This window comes from Ascoidea rubescens (genome assembly GCF_001661345.1).
Source record: "Ascoidea rubescens DSM 1968 unplaced genomic scaffold ASCRUscaffold_4, whole genome shotgun sequence".
NCBI classification, from domain to species: Eukaryota; Fungi; Ascomycota; class Saccharomycetes; order Ascoideales; family Ascoideaceae; genus Ascoidea; species Ascoidea rubescens.
The window spans coordinates 739,771-755,178 of NW_017962916.1; the positions used below are offsets into that span (position 1 = coordinate 739,771).

The following is a 15,408-nucleotide window of genomic DNA, read 5'->3' on the forward strand; positions in this document are numbered from 1 at the left end:
GAAAAAGGTATACAACAAATTCAATTTCTAGAATTTGGACTATTACATTTTATTAATATTTTATAAAATTTGCCGGATTAGATTATCATCAGCAAGAAATATATAAATTTTATTTATAAATATGTGATCAAGACCATAAAAAGAAAAAAAAAAAAAAGAAAAAAAAAAGGAAATTGATATGCTCAACTTTTCGATATGCTTAATTTCTTGATATTTATTCCATTTATGAGTGACTATTATTGCAGGAAACCAAAAACACCAACCAAAGTATATGTTAGTAGACATGGCATTGGAAAACTGGTAACTTTAGAGAAAAAGATACCGAAATTGCCAAAAAGTACCAGAAAATATCACAGCAAAAACTTTAGTGCAATTAACGTCAAAGTGAATTTTCCAAAAATCCGTGAAAATTCGTGAAAATCCGTAAACCAGTGAAAAAACCGAGGAAAAAACCAAGGAAAAAACCGTTCTGCAGGTGTATTCAGAAGTCTGCTGGGTTCATTTTTCTTTTTTTGGAATTTGTCTTTAAGAGAATTCAAGAATTGAAAACATTAATGATAGTAACGATATCACCTTGATTTTTGTGAATTTTAAAATTGAAAATAAACTGCTTGAGGAACTTTCGTAGGAGTAAGTAGATATGAGATTTGAATCAGTGGCCAAACCACAAGAAGATCGTTCATCTTCGTTCAAGCCATTGGTAAATGACTTTGAGCAGTAATTTGATTGATTATTAAAATTGGCAACGAGATTGCTGCAGCTGAAATCTTTTGCATAACTTATGCAATATAGGTTATCGAGATCAAAGTTATTTGGATTTATTGTACAAAAGGAATGGTTGAGGCAATCGGGGACATAAATAACAGAACTATAGGTTTTCCCATTGGCATCAGTAGCTAGTATTTGGTTTAATGAAGCCTTTAGATAGAAGAAAGTCTCTTGAAATACATGACATAGTATTTTGACATTGTCGACGTAATCATAAGATAAATATAAAAAATTGTCTGTATTATTTTCCTGATAAAAGGTGTTTTCAATGATATAGAACTGAGTGCTCGGATTGAAAAATATTTGTAGCGTGTATAGTATATCAAAGGATTTCGCATTGGTGACAATGTTTAAAGAGTTTGAATGATAATTTGGCGCATTAAAGTCGTTAAACAGCGTTGATGCAGTAAGTAGCTGATCCGTTAGATTTGAGTGATAGTTTGAGCATCCATAGCTGGTAACATTGGTAATCAAAGAATTAGAATAAGCCGAGACAACACCACAATTGTCTTCAGAGACAGAAACATTTGTAGAATTAGTATATCCTCTTGGAACCAAAGAGGATAAAACTACCGTAAGATGAAGAACGAGCCAGAATAAAATACCTGAATAGAAATTCATTGTCAAACATCTATATCGCAAACAAAAAAGAGTTTGGCAGTTTTGCAATACCAATAGAAGCAAACCAAGCCAAAAGAAAGGAAAAGGCCATTACTTCAGCAGGTATTTATAGAATCCGAGATCATGAAGATCAGGTAGGGGTTCAATAATATGCGGATTGGAAACATTGAGAGTGTGAATATTCCACGCAGGAAAATAAGCATTGGAAGAGACTTGCATCAGAAAACCAGCAATCACCAAGATTATCTGCAAACCTCAAGAAACTTTTGGAAGAATAACAAGAAATGGTGAGCAACGAGCCAATGTTGGGCTCAAGCTGGGATTTGTAAACTTGGCCAAAATGAAATGCCTTAAACACAGGCTGGATCCCGCTGCCAATCAGAGCATGTCAGGGCTTTAAAAACAGAATAGGGCTTCTAAAACCATCAGGGCTTCCGATTATCAGGGCTTTATTATTGCCGGGTAACGAAATGTTTTGGATGCTTCAAACCCAACTCAGTTTGAGCACTGTAGAAAGAAAGAACTGAAGAGTATTGGCCACCAGCTGAGTCTTGTTCTGTTCAAAGAAATAGCAATGGCTCGCGACAGCTACATTCAACAGATAATTGGTGCCGAGAAGTACGAACAGATCAAGTATGCAAAGGTTCTATTGGTGGGTGCCGGGGGAATTGGCTGCGAATTGTTGAAGGACCTCATCTTGATGGGTTTTGGAGAGATCCACATTGTCGACTTGGACACAATTGATCTATCCAATCTAAACCGTCAATTCTTGTTTAGAAAAAAAGACATCAAGAAATCAAAGGCATTCACTGCCATCAAGGCTGTCAACAAATTCAAATACGACCACACAAAGTTGGTTCCCTACATGGCCAGCATAATGGATTCCGACACTTTCAATCTAGCTTGGTTTGATCAATTCCATTTGATTTTCAATGCTTTGGATAATAAAGATGCCAGATCTTTTATCAACAGGATCTGTCTCTTTTTAAAGAAACCATTCATTGAAAGTGGGACAACTGGCTTTTTTGGTCAAGTCGTCCCCATTTTTCCCTATGAATCCGAATGTTACGATTGTACAATAAAAGAAACTCCCAAATCATTTCCCGTTTGTACAATCAGATCAACTCCCTCACAACCGGTTCACTGTATTCATTGGGCTAAAAATTTCTTATTTGCACAATTATTTGGAGAAAGTGAAGATGATCACCACAACGATCACATCAACCAAAATGATCAAAATGATCCAAATCAGAATAGCCAGAATAATAATAATAATAATAATAACAATAATAATATAAATTCAGTAAATGTTTCAGCTAATAATGATGTCAAAACTTTAGGCTCGGATAATAAAGAAGAAATTAATACCCTAATTAACGAGCAAAATGAATTGATTAACCTAAGAAACTCAATATTTGATAGTAATTCTTCACTTGAATTTGCTCTCAATATAATTAAAAAGATCTTTATTGACGATATTAATAAATTGTTAAAAATTGATGATTTATGGAAAACAAGAAAGAGACCAATTCCTCTAGATATTTCATTAGTTAAATTGCTTGAGAATGACCGGAAAAGAGTATTATTAAAACAATCAAATATTGATGAGATTTTATCAAATTTTCAAAAATTGTGGTCTTTAAACGAAAACTTAATTGTGCTAATCTACTCATTAATCAATCTAAGAAAAAGAATATTAAATTCAAACAACCCTAGAAGCTTTATAATTGATTTTGATAAAGATGATGAGGACACATTAAATTTTGCTGCATCATCGGCTAATATTCGCTCAATTATTTTTGACATCCCAGTTAAATCTAAATTTGATATAAAACAAATTGCAGGAAACATCATCCCTGCTATTGCTACAACTAATGCAATGATGGCAGGTTTTTCTGCATTGCAATCTTTAAATAACTTTAACGTTCTACAACATTATTTAGAATCTAAAATTGTCTTTACGTCAATTGAATCAAAAAGTATGACCAATCCATCTCAATTATTTCCTGGCTCAAAAACTTGTGCTTCATGCACCGTTCTTCGAGAATTATTAAAAATTAAAGATATAGACAATGAAAAATTAACCTTGAGAGTATTATTAAAAAAAATATTAAACAATATCAACTATAAAAAACATTTTAAAGATTCAACTAACGAAGATGATCAAGATAATAACAAGCCAGAAATATCAATAGTCATCGGTAAAAACAGATTAATATACGATATTGAATTTGATGATAATCTAGACCGCTCGTTAAAATCATTGGGTTTTAAAGAAAATCAAATCTTGACTATAAAGGATGACGATGACATTAAAACTGAAATCGAACTATACATTCTAGAAGATAAAACTCTTTCCAATGATATCTATATACCAAAAATTGATAATGTTCCAGAAAAACCCAAAAAGAAAAAACCTAAGGTAGAACCAGATACAAACCCTAATGAGCCAATCACCTTTGATGATGAAGATGACGATGAAAACAAAAAACAAGATGAGGATATTCTCGAAGACACAGACGACTTCATCACCATCTTGGACGATGGGGACGAACCGGACAGCAGTCAGCTCAACAACACAATGCTGCAAGAAGATATCTCTGCAATGAACGAGAAGAGAAAGATCGAAGACCACGAGCTCGACCACCAGACCAAGAAGATCAAAATCGATCTCAGCCTAGACGACTAGACACCTAAGCAGCATGCTCCCCAATATATCTGCCAGTATTTTGCTATTGTTTCGCCTTATATCTCTCCGTAGTGAATGAAAAACGAATCGAGGCTAGAACGTTCCAGCCAAAGGGGGCTTTATGTGCGTGTGCATGTGCCGGCATTAGATCCCGGATGGTGGCCCAGTCGAAACTTCTGCCAAAGCCTGTCTTTCCGGAAGAAGAAGCAGAAATTCTCAGGAAGTGAACGAAATGCTGCGTGGTGTTACAAAAAACCTGCTTCTTCTTCAGGTTCTGCTTCTTGTTCTGCTTCTTCTATCTTATCCAGCAATAGACTTCAGTTTTCTCCTTGCTCTCTTTTGTGTTTGCCTCTTTCTGCCTCCGCTGCCACTTACAAGATAATATGAAGAATGAATTAGATATTCCACAACCACCAGATCAAACCAATCCTATTCCAGTTCAAGATCCAGTTGCTCCAAAGAGTGCTTTCAGCTCGTTGCCTTTGTATTACTACATGATTCCAGAATGGCTTACATTTCAAGCCATTGTTAATAACATAATGGCTTTCACACCCATTTTTTCCTATGGTTCAACTATATTGAGCATAATAAAACAGGACTCTTCAATAGGCTTCTCGATAGATATTTGTTGCACGATGCTAGTCGCGAGTATTTTGAGAATAAATTATTATTTTATTGAATCCTTTGAGATTACGCTATTGAGGCAATCATGCTCCATGATATTCATCCAATGTATTTTGTTGTATGTAAGTTTATACTACAAATTAAATAAAGATGTAAAAATAATAACTTTGCACAATCACAACTCAATTTATCATCAAGTAAAGATATTATTTAGTCAGTTTTTCTTAGAAACAACACAAAATGATTTATTTAATGTTAATATATCCAATAATAATAATGATGGTCATAACAACAACAACAACAACAACAATAATAATAATAATAATAATAATAATAATAGCAATAATAACAACAATAATAATATTCACAGTATTAATATTGATGATATTAATCTTGATTTAACACCAGAGAAATATCTTTACACTAACTCTAACGATTCAAATGAATTTTTAAATTATTTGCCAATGATAATTAATTTTTTTAAGAAATCATTTGAGTTTAGTTATTTATGTTTAATTATAATTTTTCAAAATTTTATCAATTTTTTTGATCCGTATTATAAGAGATCCTTTCAATTTTGGCAATGGGAAGCAGAATATAAATACTGGCTATTTATTATTCAGTTTACGATTATAATTTCATTTTCCACTTTTTTATTTAAAGATTCAATTTTTTATTCAAATTTCATTGGAATAACCAACTTATTAATTGAAAGTTTATTGCCTTTGCCTCAGATATTACTATTAAATAGATTGAAATCAGTCAAGGGATTTAAATCCATTTTGTTGTTTAGTTGGTATTGTGGTGATTTAGTTAAAACCAGCTATCTTTTATTTGGAACTAAAAAAATCAATTCCTTTTTCATTTTTTTCGCTTTTTTTCAAACAACTTTGGATGTAATAATCGGTTTTCAATTTATATATTATAAGTTCTTTTATAATACTGACAATGATTCCTTTATACAAAATCAAAGCTTCACCCAGATATTAAGAAACAGAAACAGAAATAGAAATAGAAACAATTCCTTAACAACAAATATTAACAACACTATCCAGATGATTAATCTTGAATTAACCGAGAAGAAAATAACTCCAAGGCCCTCCCTCAATCTTTCTTAAACTTTAGTGCTAACATCAGCTAATTAAACTAATTAAACTAATTAGACTAATTAGACTCTTAGAAACTCTTAGATAATATATATACATAAGCATATCATTCTATCTGATTCGTCAGTTGTAGCCTATATTAAAACCTATTTCATCTTGAGTATCCTCGCTTGAAACTCTTCACTGTGGGTTCATTTTGAGTGGTGTTTGAGATGTTTAAGACCCTCTCGAGTTTTTTTGTTCCATATAACCTAGGTTAATCTCTGTTGAAGTGAATTTCTATGGGGAAAAAAGACAAAAAAAAAAATGAGGAAAAAAAAATTAGCTTATCAGCCCAAGAGTCAGTTTTAGAAAAAAAAACTCTAATTTCCACATCTGTTTTTGATTACCAATGGGAAGTTTTAGAGCAATAATTTACAAGCAGCATCACAGACAACAGACAATAAAATTGATAGTTTTCATATCTCTGTGTCAGCATTTGAGGATTTTTAATGCGTCTCTTGTACTATTCTTTGTTGTACTCATTTTCCATCAGAACAGTTAAAAGAAATCGTATAAATTGGCTTCCAAATCCTCCTGGCAGAGCATCTTAAACACTGTTATCACTCTTCAACCTCAACATCGTCATCATATTAGTAGCATCCACAGCAATGCCTTCCCTCAACAGCAGCTCGAAAACCAAGATCCTCTTTCTCCATGGGTTTGCTCAAAGTGGCAAGATCTTCGAGGCCAAAACCTCTGGCTTTCGCAAAAACTTGAAGAAGAGCATTCCCAACGTCGAGATGGTGTATGTCGATGGCTCTATCAAGCTCTCTAAGACAGATTTCCACTTCGACTCCATCTCCAAGCTCGACTCGACCAGAGGTGGTGAGCAGATCAACTACTATGGTTGGTGGACGACGCACGACGACTCTATTTCTGAGAGCCAGTTCCACAGCAACACCATTGCCTATCTCCAGAGAGTCTTCAAAGAACAGGGCCCCTTTGATGGTGTGATAGGCTTCTCCCAGGGAGCTGCCATGGCTGCAATTGTCGCCAGCAGCATTTCGTTGTTCGACCCCAGCAACGTCTTGAAGTTTGCCATTGTCTTCAGTGGCTTTCCCTTGAAGTTTGAAAACCTCCAGCGCAAGTACTTGGGGAAGAGAATTACCATTCCCACCCTCCACATCTTTGGTGAGTTGGACACTGTGATTCTGAACGAGGCCTCTGAGCTTTTGGTGACACAGTTCTGTAAGAGCAACACTGTTACAGTGTACAGGCATCCCGGTGGTCATTTTGTTCCCAACAACAAGTTTATTGTTAACAACTGGATCAATTGGATCAAGGTGACTCTCAAGGAACAAGACAGTAAAAGACAGGCTGAGGAAAAAGGCGATCCAGTCGACAATCTACTAGATGAAATAGATAACTTTTTCTGATTTTCATCTTACACTTTTCATCTTACACTTTTCTAGTCTTTAGTTTCCATTCTATTAATTAATCACAATTTTTAATATATATAACGAATTAAAAATTTAAATACCGCGCAAAAATGTTAACAACTTTTCATAAGAGAATAAAAAAAAAAAAAAAAAGTGCAAAATAGTATATAAAATTAATTGAACTAAAGAACTGTAATTGTTGTTTTTTTATTTGCTTAGTCACTGTAAAACTGAAAAAAAATGCATTCATATAATATAAATTGAAAATTAAAATTAAAAATTAAAATTAAAAATTAAAATTAAAAATGAAATTAAAACTAAATTGAAAATTAAAATTAAATTGAGATTAATCTTTTAAATATTTCTTGTCTTCTTTTTAAAGAAAAAAGTTCAAAAAAAAATACAAAAAACTAAAAAAATAATAGAAGAAGAAAAAAACATTAAGGAGAATAAGATGTGGTAATTGTGGGGTCGATGTTATCATTTAGTATATCCGAATTTAGTCTTTGCCTTTTTTTCGCTGGCTGGAAATATTCATTATTGTTTAAATCATGATCAAGCTGTTGATTTGAGTTTTGATTTGAGTTTTGATTTAAGTTTTGATTTAAGTTTTGGTTCTGATTTTGGTTCTGATTTGGGTTTTGGTTTTGATTTTGGTTTTGATTTTGGTTTTGATTTTGATTTTGGTTTTGATTTTGGTTTTGATTTTGGTTTTGGTTTTGATTTTGATTTTGGCTTTGATCTTGATCTTGATCTTGAATCAGACCTAAGCTATTATCGTGAGTATGGTTATGGTCATGGTTATTATCAGTTTCATCGTTATTAATAGTACCATGATGGTTATCTCTCACATAAGATTGACCTAAAGAAGATTCAATAATATTGTCGATATTATAGTTATTATTTGTATTTATGTTGTTGTTTAGGGATTGAGAAGCAGCGCTAACAACTGCAGCCAAAGCATTTGTATCATCGGGATCAAAATTCTGTAGGGCGTTAGATATTATACTATAAGTTTGGTTTGAGTTATTTGTATTTGTATTTGTATTTGTATTTGGACTTGGAGAAGATAAGTTTTGGCTTCTATTATTTAGAACATTACGATTATCATAAGTGATTTTGTTATTAGAGTTGTTTTTGTTAATATTGTTGTTATTGTTATTTGAATTAGAAATTGAGTTTGAATTGTTATTAGTTGAATTGATATTGTTGGATTTTAAATTAATATCAATATTGATTTTATCGTTGGTATTAGATTTATTATTATCGGTTGTAATAGTAGTTGTGGCGGTAGCTGAAGTAGGTGTGGAAGTAGAAGTATTGGAATTGTTTTTATGAATTTTAGAAGTATTTGTGTGAAGACAAGGCATTTGAGTTGGAAGACTTTGAATTAAGCTTCTACTTGGCTGGAATTGAATTTGAAGTTGAGGAATATGATTATCATTGGTTTGATTATTTTTGTTTTTATTAATGGTGTTAATTGCGTTAATGGCATTAATGTTATTATTAACGTTATTAATATTATTGTTATTAATATTATTGTTGTTAACATTATTAATATTGTTATGGTTATGGTTATTATGATTGAGATTGAGATTGAGATTACCATTAATACTGTTAATACTGTTGATACTGTTAATTTGATTGATATTGATATGATTATCATTCATATTAGGATTAATATTAGTGGTACGGTTATAATTTGAATTATTTGAGGTGGATATTGGAAGAGTGTTATCTCTACATTGTCTACAATTTTTAATGACCTGAGCAACAGTGTCTTTTATTCTTGTCCAGTGATATCTTTCAGCTATAGCAGCGGTTGTTTTGTTGATTCCGCCATGGTTTATCATATGAACTTCAGTGCAGATTTTTATTTGTCTTGATGGGTCACTGATGACTTCTTTGTTTTTTAGCATTAGTTTGCCATTGAGTAGTTTGTAGTGAGCAGCGCTGCTTCTCAATCTTGATTTCTCCTGGCGATCAGCCATTGGAGGATATTTGCCAGTCTCCAAGTAGAATTTTATTTTGTCGAATCTGTAGGAACCGCTGTTGATGGTGGAATCGTTGTGGTTTAGAATTGGAGCCAATTCTCTCCCGTAAATGATAGCATCTATTGCGTTGTCATGGCCTTTGAGGATTCCAGCAGACTTGATTTTGCCGATTTTCTTGAAATTGAAGGAATCAAAGATGTGTTTGGCGGAGTAGTTGATGTCGAATACCAAATTGAAGATGGAATAAGAGTAGCCTAGGTGAGGAGCCCAGTTGAGGTAGGTCTGGGTAAGGATTTTGCCAATTCCTCTGTTTCGAATGCCAGCGTTGACCAAAAAGCCGCCAGAGCAGATGTGGGAGCATCGTCCTGGGTAGTTGGGCTTGATGTAAAAGGTGCCTAGGCATTCCTTCTCCCACTGTTTCGACTGTTGGATATAGGGATCGGAGCCCAAGAGCATCACAGCAGCAAAGGAGCCAAACCAGTAGGTCTTGAAGAGCTCGATTTCCAAGGTGTCGAAGAAGGGATAGGTCTCGCCTCTTTCGATCTCAGCGTTGAACTCGTCACAGAGAAAGGCCAACAACCCAGGAGGAAGGTCCTCAAAGCTCTCGATAGGGTAGATGGTGGCGCTGGTCTGGTCGTCCTTGAGAAGCACAGTGATGGGGGAGACGTTGAGCTGGTTGTACTCTGCCAATATGTTCTGGTTCATCTGTGGAGGTGGTTGTGGTGAAGAAGGAGGAGGAGGAGGAAGAGAAGCGCAGCCTTGAGCGGTTGAGGCCGTGCCGCGGGGCGACGCCGCACGGACGGACCGGTGGTGCTTGTGCTGTTTTTGGTGGTGGTGCTTCTTCTGCTTCTCCTGCTTCCCCTTCGGCCTGAGCGAAACACCAGAAGATGTCCAATACCTTGTTCGACGACAGATTCGTAGTGGAGTCCACAGACTCGGCACGCTACGACAGGATCACCAGAATCGTCGCCTCCTCCACGTCCTCCAAGGACATCAAGATCACCTTGGACATCAACTCAGAGATCTATCCTGTTGCTGACCACGACACCCTCACCATCACCTTGGCCTCCTCCTTGACCGAAGATCCTGCTGACGACTTTGCCAACGTTGGCTGGAGACCCCATGCTGCTGAGTCTGCCAGATCCTTGGCCGACGACTACGAGTATGTCATGTATGGCACCATCTATAAGTTCGACGAGTCTGTCTCCACCAACGAGTCCATTGAAAACAGCATCAAAGTCTATGCTTCCTTTGGTGGTTTGCTTATGTGCTTGGAAGGAACCTACAGAAACTTGTCTTCTTTGAAACAGTCCCACGTCTACATCTTGATCCGTAAATGATTTACTGTTTTACTGCCATTGATTGAAATATCATACAATATGGCATAGTATAGCATGGTATATAGTATAGTAAAGTATATGACAATATATGGATGGGGTTACAATTTACTTCTCTCAATCGTTTCTACATTTTTTCATTCATTTAATTCAATGAACTATTTATTGTATTTTTATTTAATTGAACACAAAAGAGTGAAAAAAATGAAAAAAAAAAAAAAAAAAAAGANAATAAAAATGACTAAAAATTGAATAAGTAAATTAATTCCGGAGGGCTAGCCCTCTGGAATTTAATCTTATAAATAAAGTGAATGAGATTTTTCAAACTACCAAAAAAGACTAACAATAAACAAAAAAAAAACAAAAAAAAAAAAAAAAAAAAAAAAAAAAAGATAAAATTTTTGAAATAAAAATGACTAAAAATTGAATAAGTAAATTAATAACTTCATTAAAACAGTTTAAATGTATATGTAATAAATAAAGTGAATGAGATTTTTCAAACTACCAAAAAAGACTAACAATAAACAAAAAAAAAACTAAAAAAAACAAATCAAAAACAAAAAAAACGAAAAAAACGAAAAAACAAAAAAATGAAAACAATAAACTTTTTTTATCTTTGCTTCATTTAATTTTTATAACTTTTAGTATATTATTTATCTTTAACTCTTCAAAATGAATTGCAACCATTATAAAAAAAACCCTAATTTAATTATTTTAACAAAAAAAAAAACTCATAAAAAAAACTTGTAAAAAAAACACCATAAATGAAGCAAAATTAGAAATTAAAATTAAAAACTTAACATTTAAACAATTAGTAAAAAAAGAATCAAATAGAATTGAAATTAATACAACAAATTCTAAGAAACAAGAAAAATAAAAATTGTAATCAATGAAAATTAAAATAAAGATAAAAATCTTTAAAAATAATCTAATAATTAGATGTCATATTTCAAATTGTAGCCAATCAAAATCCTTAACATTAAACGCTCTCGATCCGCTTTTATTTTGGCTATTGTTATTTTCATTATCATCTCTACTACTAACATTAGAGTTTTGATTGCTTTGAAAATTCATATTTGACTGATTTGAATTGTAATTATCATTGTTGTTATTATTATTATAGTTCATGTTAAGATTATTATTCATATTATTCATGTTCATTGATGCATGCATATTATTATCGGAATTAAAATTATGATTTGAATTTCTGTTTTGAAATTGGAATTGGTTAATGCCCATTTGAATATTATTATTGCCACTATTATTATTATCTTTAGTATCATTATTATTATTATTATTATTATTATTGCTATTACTATTATTATTATTGCTATTGAAATTCATATTTGATTCGCTCATGTTGCCTATACTATTATTCATTCTGTTTATATCTGAATTACTATTATAATTGAAATTATTCATATTACTGTCTACACTATTAACGGTAGCCATATTGATTTTATTCATTTGATTCTGACTTTGGTTCTGGCTTTGGCTTTGATTTTGAATTGTGAAATTAGAAGGTAAAGAGTTTGGATAAAAATTTTGGTTTGAATGAGATTGAGAATGGGAATGAGAAGGAAAAAAAGAAGGGGAAGCAATGTAAGCAGGGTTGTTGTTGATAGCTATTGAATTGGAAGGAGCGGAACCAACAGAAGTTTGGTTTTGGTTTAGGTTTTTAGAATTGAAGCTCTGGCTTTGAGAGTGGTAATGGTGTTGATTTTGGTAGTTATTGAATTGGTAACAAGAGTTTGATTTATTGATTTGGTTTAAAACAAGGCTGTTTCTTTTTCTTTTGTTTGCAAATTCAATATTGTTATTGTTATTATTATTATTATTGTTATTATTATTATTGTTATTATTATTATTACTATTATTATTATTATTATTTAAATTTGCTAGATTATTAGCCGAAAGAGGTTTTGGTAAAATTGGAACATTTTTAGATTTATTTGGGAAAATGTTATTATTATAGGGGAAATTTATACTATTTAAATCGTTATAATTGTTATTGAAATCGTTTGTTTGATTGAAGAAGTTGTTTTGGTTATTTTGATTTGAAAAGTTATTTAGAGGGTTGATATTCATGTTGTTCATTGAATTCATACTGTTCATGTTGTTGATAGAGTTTATGGAATTGATTGAGTTCATGTTGTTCATGTTATTCATAGAATTGAGAGCATTTAGATTGTTATAGTTGTTATAATTGTTGTAGTTGTTGTAGTCATTTGGAGAAGAGTAGTAATTTTGTTGAAAGGAGAATTTTTTTGAGTTTAGTAGGTTTTTGTTTGATAGGTTTTGATTGTTTAGTAGGGTTCTCTTTGAGTTTCTCTTTTTAATGATATCAGTTTTAAGAGATAAGGGTCTCATTGTTCCATGTAGTTTTTGGAATAAGCCACAAGCATTGCAGAGAGTGTTGCCATTCGAGTCTCTTCTCCATAGAGGAGTTTTTGTGGTGTGGCAATTTGAACATTCAGTGATTTGTTTCTTTTTGTTTTGGTTTGAAGTGGAGGTTGTTGAGGCAGCAGGGGAAGAGGAGTTTGAGGAAGAATTTGAGGATGGGGTGTTTAGAAAGGAGGTGGAAGAGGTGGAAGATTTGATCAATTTGCTTGAGGATTGAGGGTTTGAAGTGGAAGTGGAGGTTGAATTGGAATGAGAGTTAGAATTAGAATTTGAATTTGAGTGAGAATGAGGATTTGAGTTGGAGTGGGAGTTTGGAATTAGAGAAGAGATTGAGGGAACTGATTTGAGAATGTTGTATAGGGATAAGAAATCATCTTTGTCAAAATCAAGAGCTTGATTTAATTTATCGTTATCGTTATCGTTAATGTTAATATTGTTGCTGTTGTTGTCGTCGTCGTCGTTTTTGTTGTTGTTGTTGTTGTTATTATTATTATTATTATTATTATTTGTTGTGGTGTCAGCGCTAGTGTTATTATCGGCGTTATAGATATAGTTATCAAAATTTGTTTGGAAATTTGTTTGGAAATTTGTTTGGAAATTGTTTTGTATGGTGTTTGAAGAGATTGAGGAGGGAGATACAGAAGATAAGAGGCTATCCTGAGAGTTCAAGGAGGTGGATAGAGATAGAGACAAGGTTGATGTGTTTTTTGGATTCTTGATGATGTTGTTAGTGTTTGTGTTAAGAGTGGGATTATTATTGTTATTTTGTATACTGTTATTGGTGCTAAAGGTGTTGATGTGAGATTTGAAAGATTTTCTTAGAGATCTGTTTTCAACCCTTGGTTTGTAGTTTAGTAGTTCTTTGGCATTGAAATAAACGTCCCAGATAGATGAACTGTCAATAGGGGAGTCCAGAGGAAAGTCCATGAGGTTGTTGGTGGTGAAGATAGTGTTGGTGTTATCGATGGTGGTATTAGGGAGATCAGGGATGTTATTGTCTAGGTCTAGGTCTAGATCTAGATCGATCAGGAAAGCGTTATTTGAGGCGAATCTGATGGGAGAATTGTTTGCAGAAGAGCTGCTGTTGGGATTTTGCGAGTTGAAATGCGTAGACATTATGGATTGGTCATTTGGCGAAATCATTAAAGTTGGAGAAATGTGTAAGATATGGTTTGAGGTGATAAGGCTAGGGATTTGAGAACGAGAACAAGAATATATAAGGGTGAGGATGAGGATGAGGATAAGGATAAGGATAAGGATAAGGATAAGGATAAGGATACAACCTTGGGGTAAGTTGAACGTTGGAGCAGAGATTGGGGATGAAAGAAAGAAAGGAAGAAATAGCAGGGCTAGGAGTTGAGACGAAAGAGAGTTGAAGGCCAGCAAGAAAAAGAAAGGATTGAATGAATTATATATATATATATGAGGGATTGGTGGACAATGGAGCAAGAGGATGCTGGATATTTAACTCATTAACAAAAAATTTTGCTCCATCTAATTTCATGGAAAGTTAATAATTTTCAAATACAGAAAATCAGAAATTTAGAAATTAAAAAAGAGAAAAAACAAAAAAACTAAATAGCATTACAAAATCACAAACCCACTAATTCTCAAATCACTAATTCACGAAGCAACTGTTCACAAATCCTCTTTTTCCAAGTGCTCAAAGAACGAGCCCTGCGCTGCGCGAAATGCCCGCACCCACCGATTCTGCGCGCCCGCGAGACCAACTGTGTGGGCGTTCTTCCCCGCTTGCACTGGTCGTAGTTAGCCAAATACCGCTCGCGTGGACTGTCTCTCGCAGCACGCGGTTTTCAGAAACGGGACCCGATGGTCGCGGCGCACCGGGAAAAGCAGCGGACGTCTTCCGGGGTTTCTAGAAGCGTGCGCTCTGCGGCGCTCTCCTGCGTGCGGACGCTGACAGACGCGGTATACTGGCCCTGGACTGATTACCCAAGTAGGCCTGTTGGGCTAATTAAGTTAGTAATAGGAATTAGTCTCTTTTTTCTTAGTGCTAGTGGAAACTGGAGAGAAAAAAAATTTTATTGATCATTGTATTCCACTGAAATTTCATGAAAAATTTTTCTTTTCTGGTTTTAGACTGCAAAATTTTCTTCTTTTTTTCATCCTTTTGCTCTTTTTTTGTTCTATGAAAATTTTTCATCGTCTTCCTTTTTGTCTCTTACGTTTTACTTTGAGTTTTTCTTTTGTCGTGCAATTTATTCTTGAGCTAAAATAAAAATTAGTGTATTATTTACTCAATTATATGTAAAAAATTTTTTTTACTTTATTAATTATTTTTCTTGTTTTTTTTCACCTAATAGAATTTTTTGACAACTTTCTTTTGCAACAACCAATTGACCAGTCATATTTATTCATTTTATAATCTTACAACATTTTCAATTGTTTTGCAATTGAATTAAATTTTACTGGATGTCTTTTTTC

General features: G+C 33.4%; 7 protein-coding genes across 7 annotated transcripts; 4 read left to right on the top strand and 3 right to left on the bottom strand.

Annotated features, from left to right (window-relative positions):
• Nucleotides 1–45: 45 nt before the first annotated feature.
• Nucleotides 46–1,689, bottom strand: ASCRUDRAFT_75219 (uncharacterized protein). The gene has a single exon (XM_020192974.1). The coding sequence runs from the start codon at nucleotides 1,387–1,389 to the stop codon at nucleotides 526–528; it is 864 nt and encodes a 287-aa protein (XP_020048285.1). The 5' UTR covers nucleotides 1,390–1,689; the 3' UTR covers nucleotides 46–525.
• A 274-nt stretch (nucleotides 1,690–1,963) lies between these two features.
• On the top strand, nucleotides 1,964–4,078 carry UBA2 (E1 ubiquitin-activating protein UBA2; the record flags this gene model as incomplete). Its single annotated transcript, XM_020190424.1, has 2 exons — nucleotides 1,964–2,582; nucleotides 2,694–4,078. The coding sequence occupies 2 exons, from the start codon at nucleotides 1,964–1,966 to the stop codon at nucleotides 4,076–4,078; spliced, it is 2,004 nt and encodes a 667-aa protein (XP_020048286.1).
• Nucleotides 4,079–4,461: 383 nt separating this feature from the next.
• ANY1 (Any1p) lies at nucleotides 4,462–5,820 on the top strand (the record flags this gene model as incomplete). Its single annotated transcript, XM_020190433.1, has 2 exons — nucleotides 4,462–4,899; nucleotides 5,113–5,820. 2 exons carry the CDS (start codon nucleotides 4,462–4,464, stop codon nucleotides 5,818–5,820), a joined length of 1,146 nt encoding a protein of 381 aa, XP_020048287.1.
• Nucleotides 5,821–6,458: 638 nt separating this feature from the next.
• On the top strand, nucleotides 6,459–7,226 carry ASCRUDRAFT_7433 (alpha/beta hydrolase; the record flags this gene model as incomplete). Its single annotated transcript, XM_020192642.1, has 1 exon — nucleotides 6,459–7,226. One exon carries the CDS (start codon nucleotides 6,459–6,461, stop codon nucleotides 7,224–7,226), a length of 768 nt encoding a protein of 255 aa, XP_020048288.1.
• A 1,739-nt stretch (nucleotides 7,227–8,965) lies between these two features.
• On the bottom strand, nucleotides 8,966–9,928 carry ASCRUDRAFT_33544 (zf-H2C2-domain-containing protein; the record flags this gene model as incomplete). The annotated part of the gene is made up of 1 exon (XM_020190439.1): nucleotides 8,966–9,928. A coding segment is annotated over one exon (963 nt), but the record flags the coding sequence as incomplete, so codon positions are not given.
• Nucleotides 9,929–10,110: 182 nt separating this feature from the next.
• On the top strand, nucleotides 10,111–10,563 carry RPB8 (DNA-directed RNA polymerase core subunit RPB8; the record flags this gene model as incomplete). The annotated part of the gene is made up of 1 exon (XM_020190427.1): nucleotides 10,111–10,563. One exon carries the CDS (start codon nucleotides 10,111–10,113, stop codon nucleotides 10,561–10,563), a length of 453 nt encoding a protein of 150 aa, XP_020048290.1.
• Nucleotides 10,564–11,501: 938 nt separating this feature from the next.
• On the bottom strand, nucleotides 11,502–14,491 carry ASCRUDRAFT_75223 (uncharacterized protein; the record flags this gene model as incomplete). The annotated part of the gene is made up of 1 exon (XM_020192975.1): nucleotides 11,502–14,491. Exon 1 carries the CDS (start codon nucleotides 14,077–14,079, stop codon nucleotides 11,503–11,505), a length of 2,577 nt encoding a protein of 858 aa, XP_020048291.1. The 5' UTR covers nucleotides 14,080–14,491.
• Nucleotides 14,492–15,408: the final 917 nt, after the last annotated feature.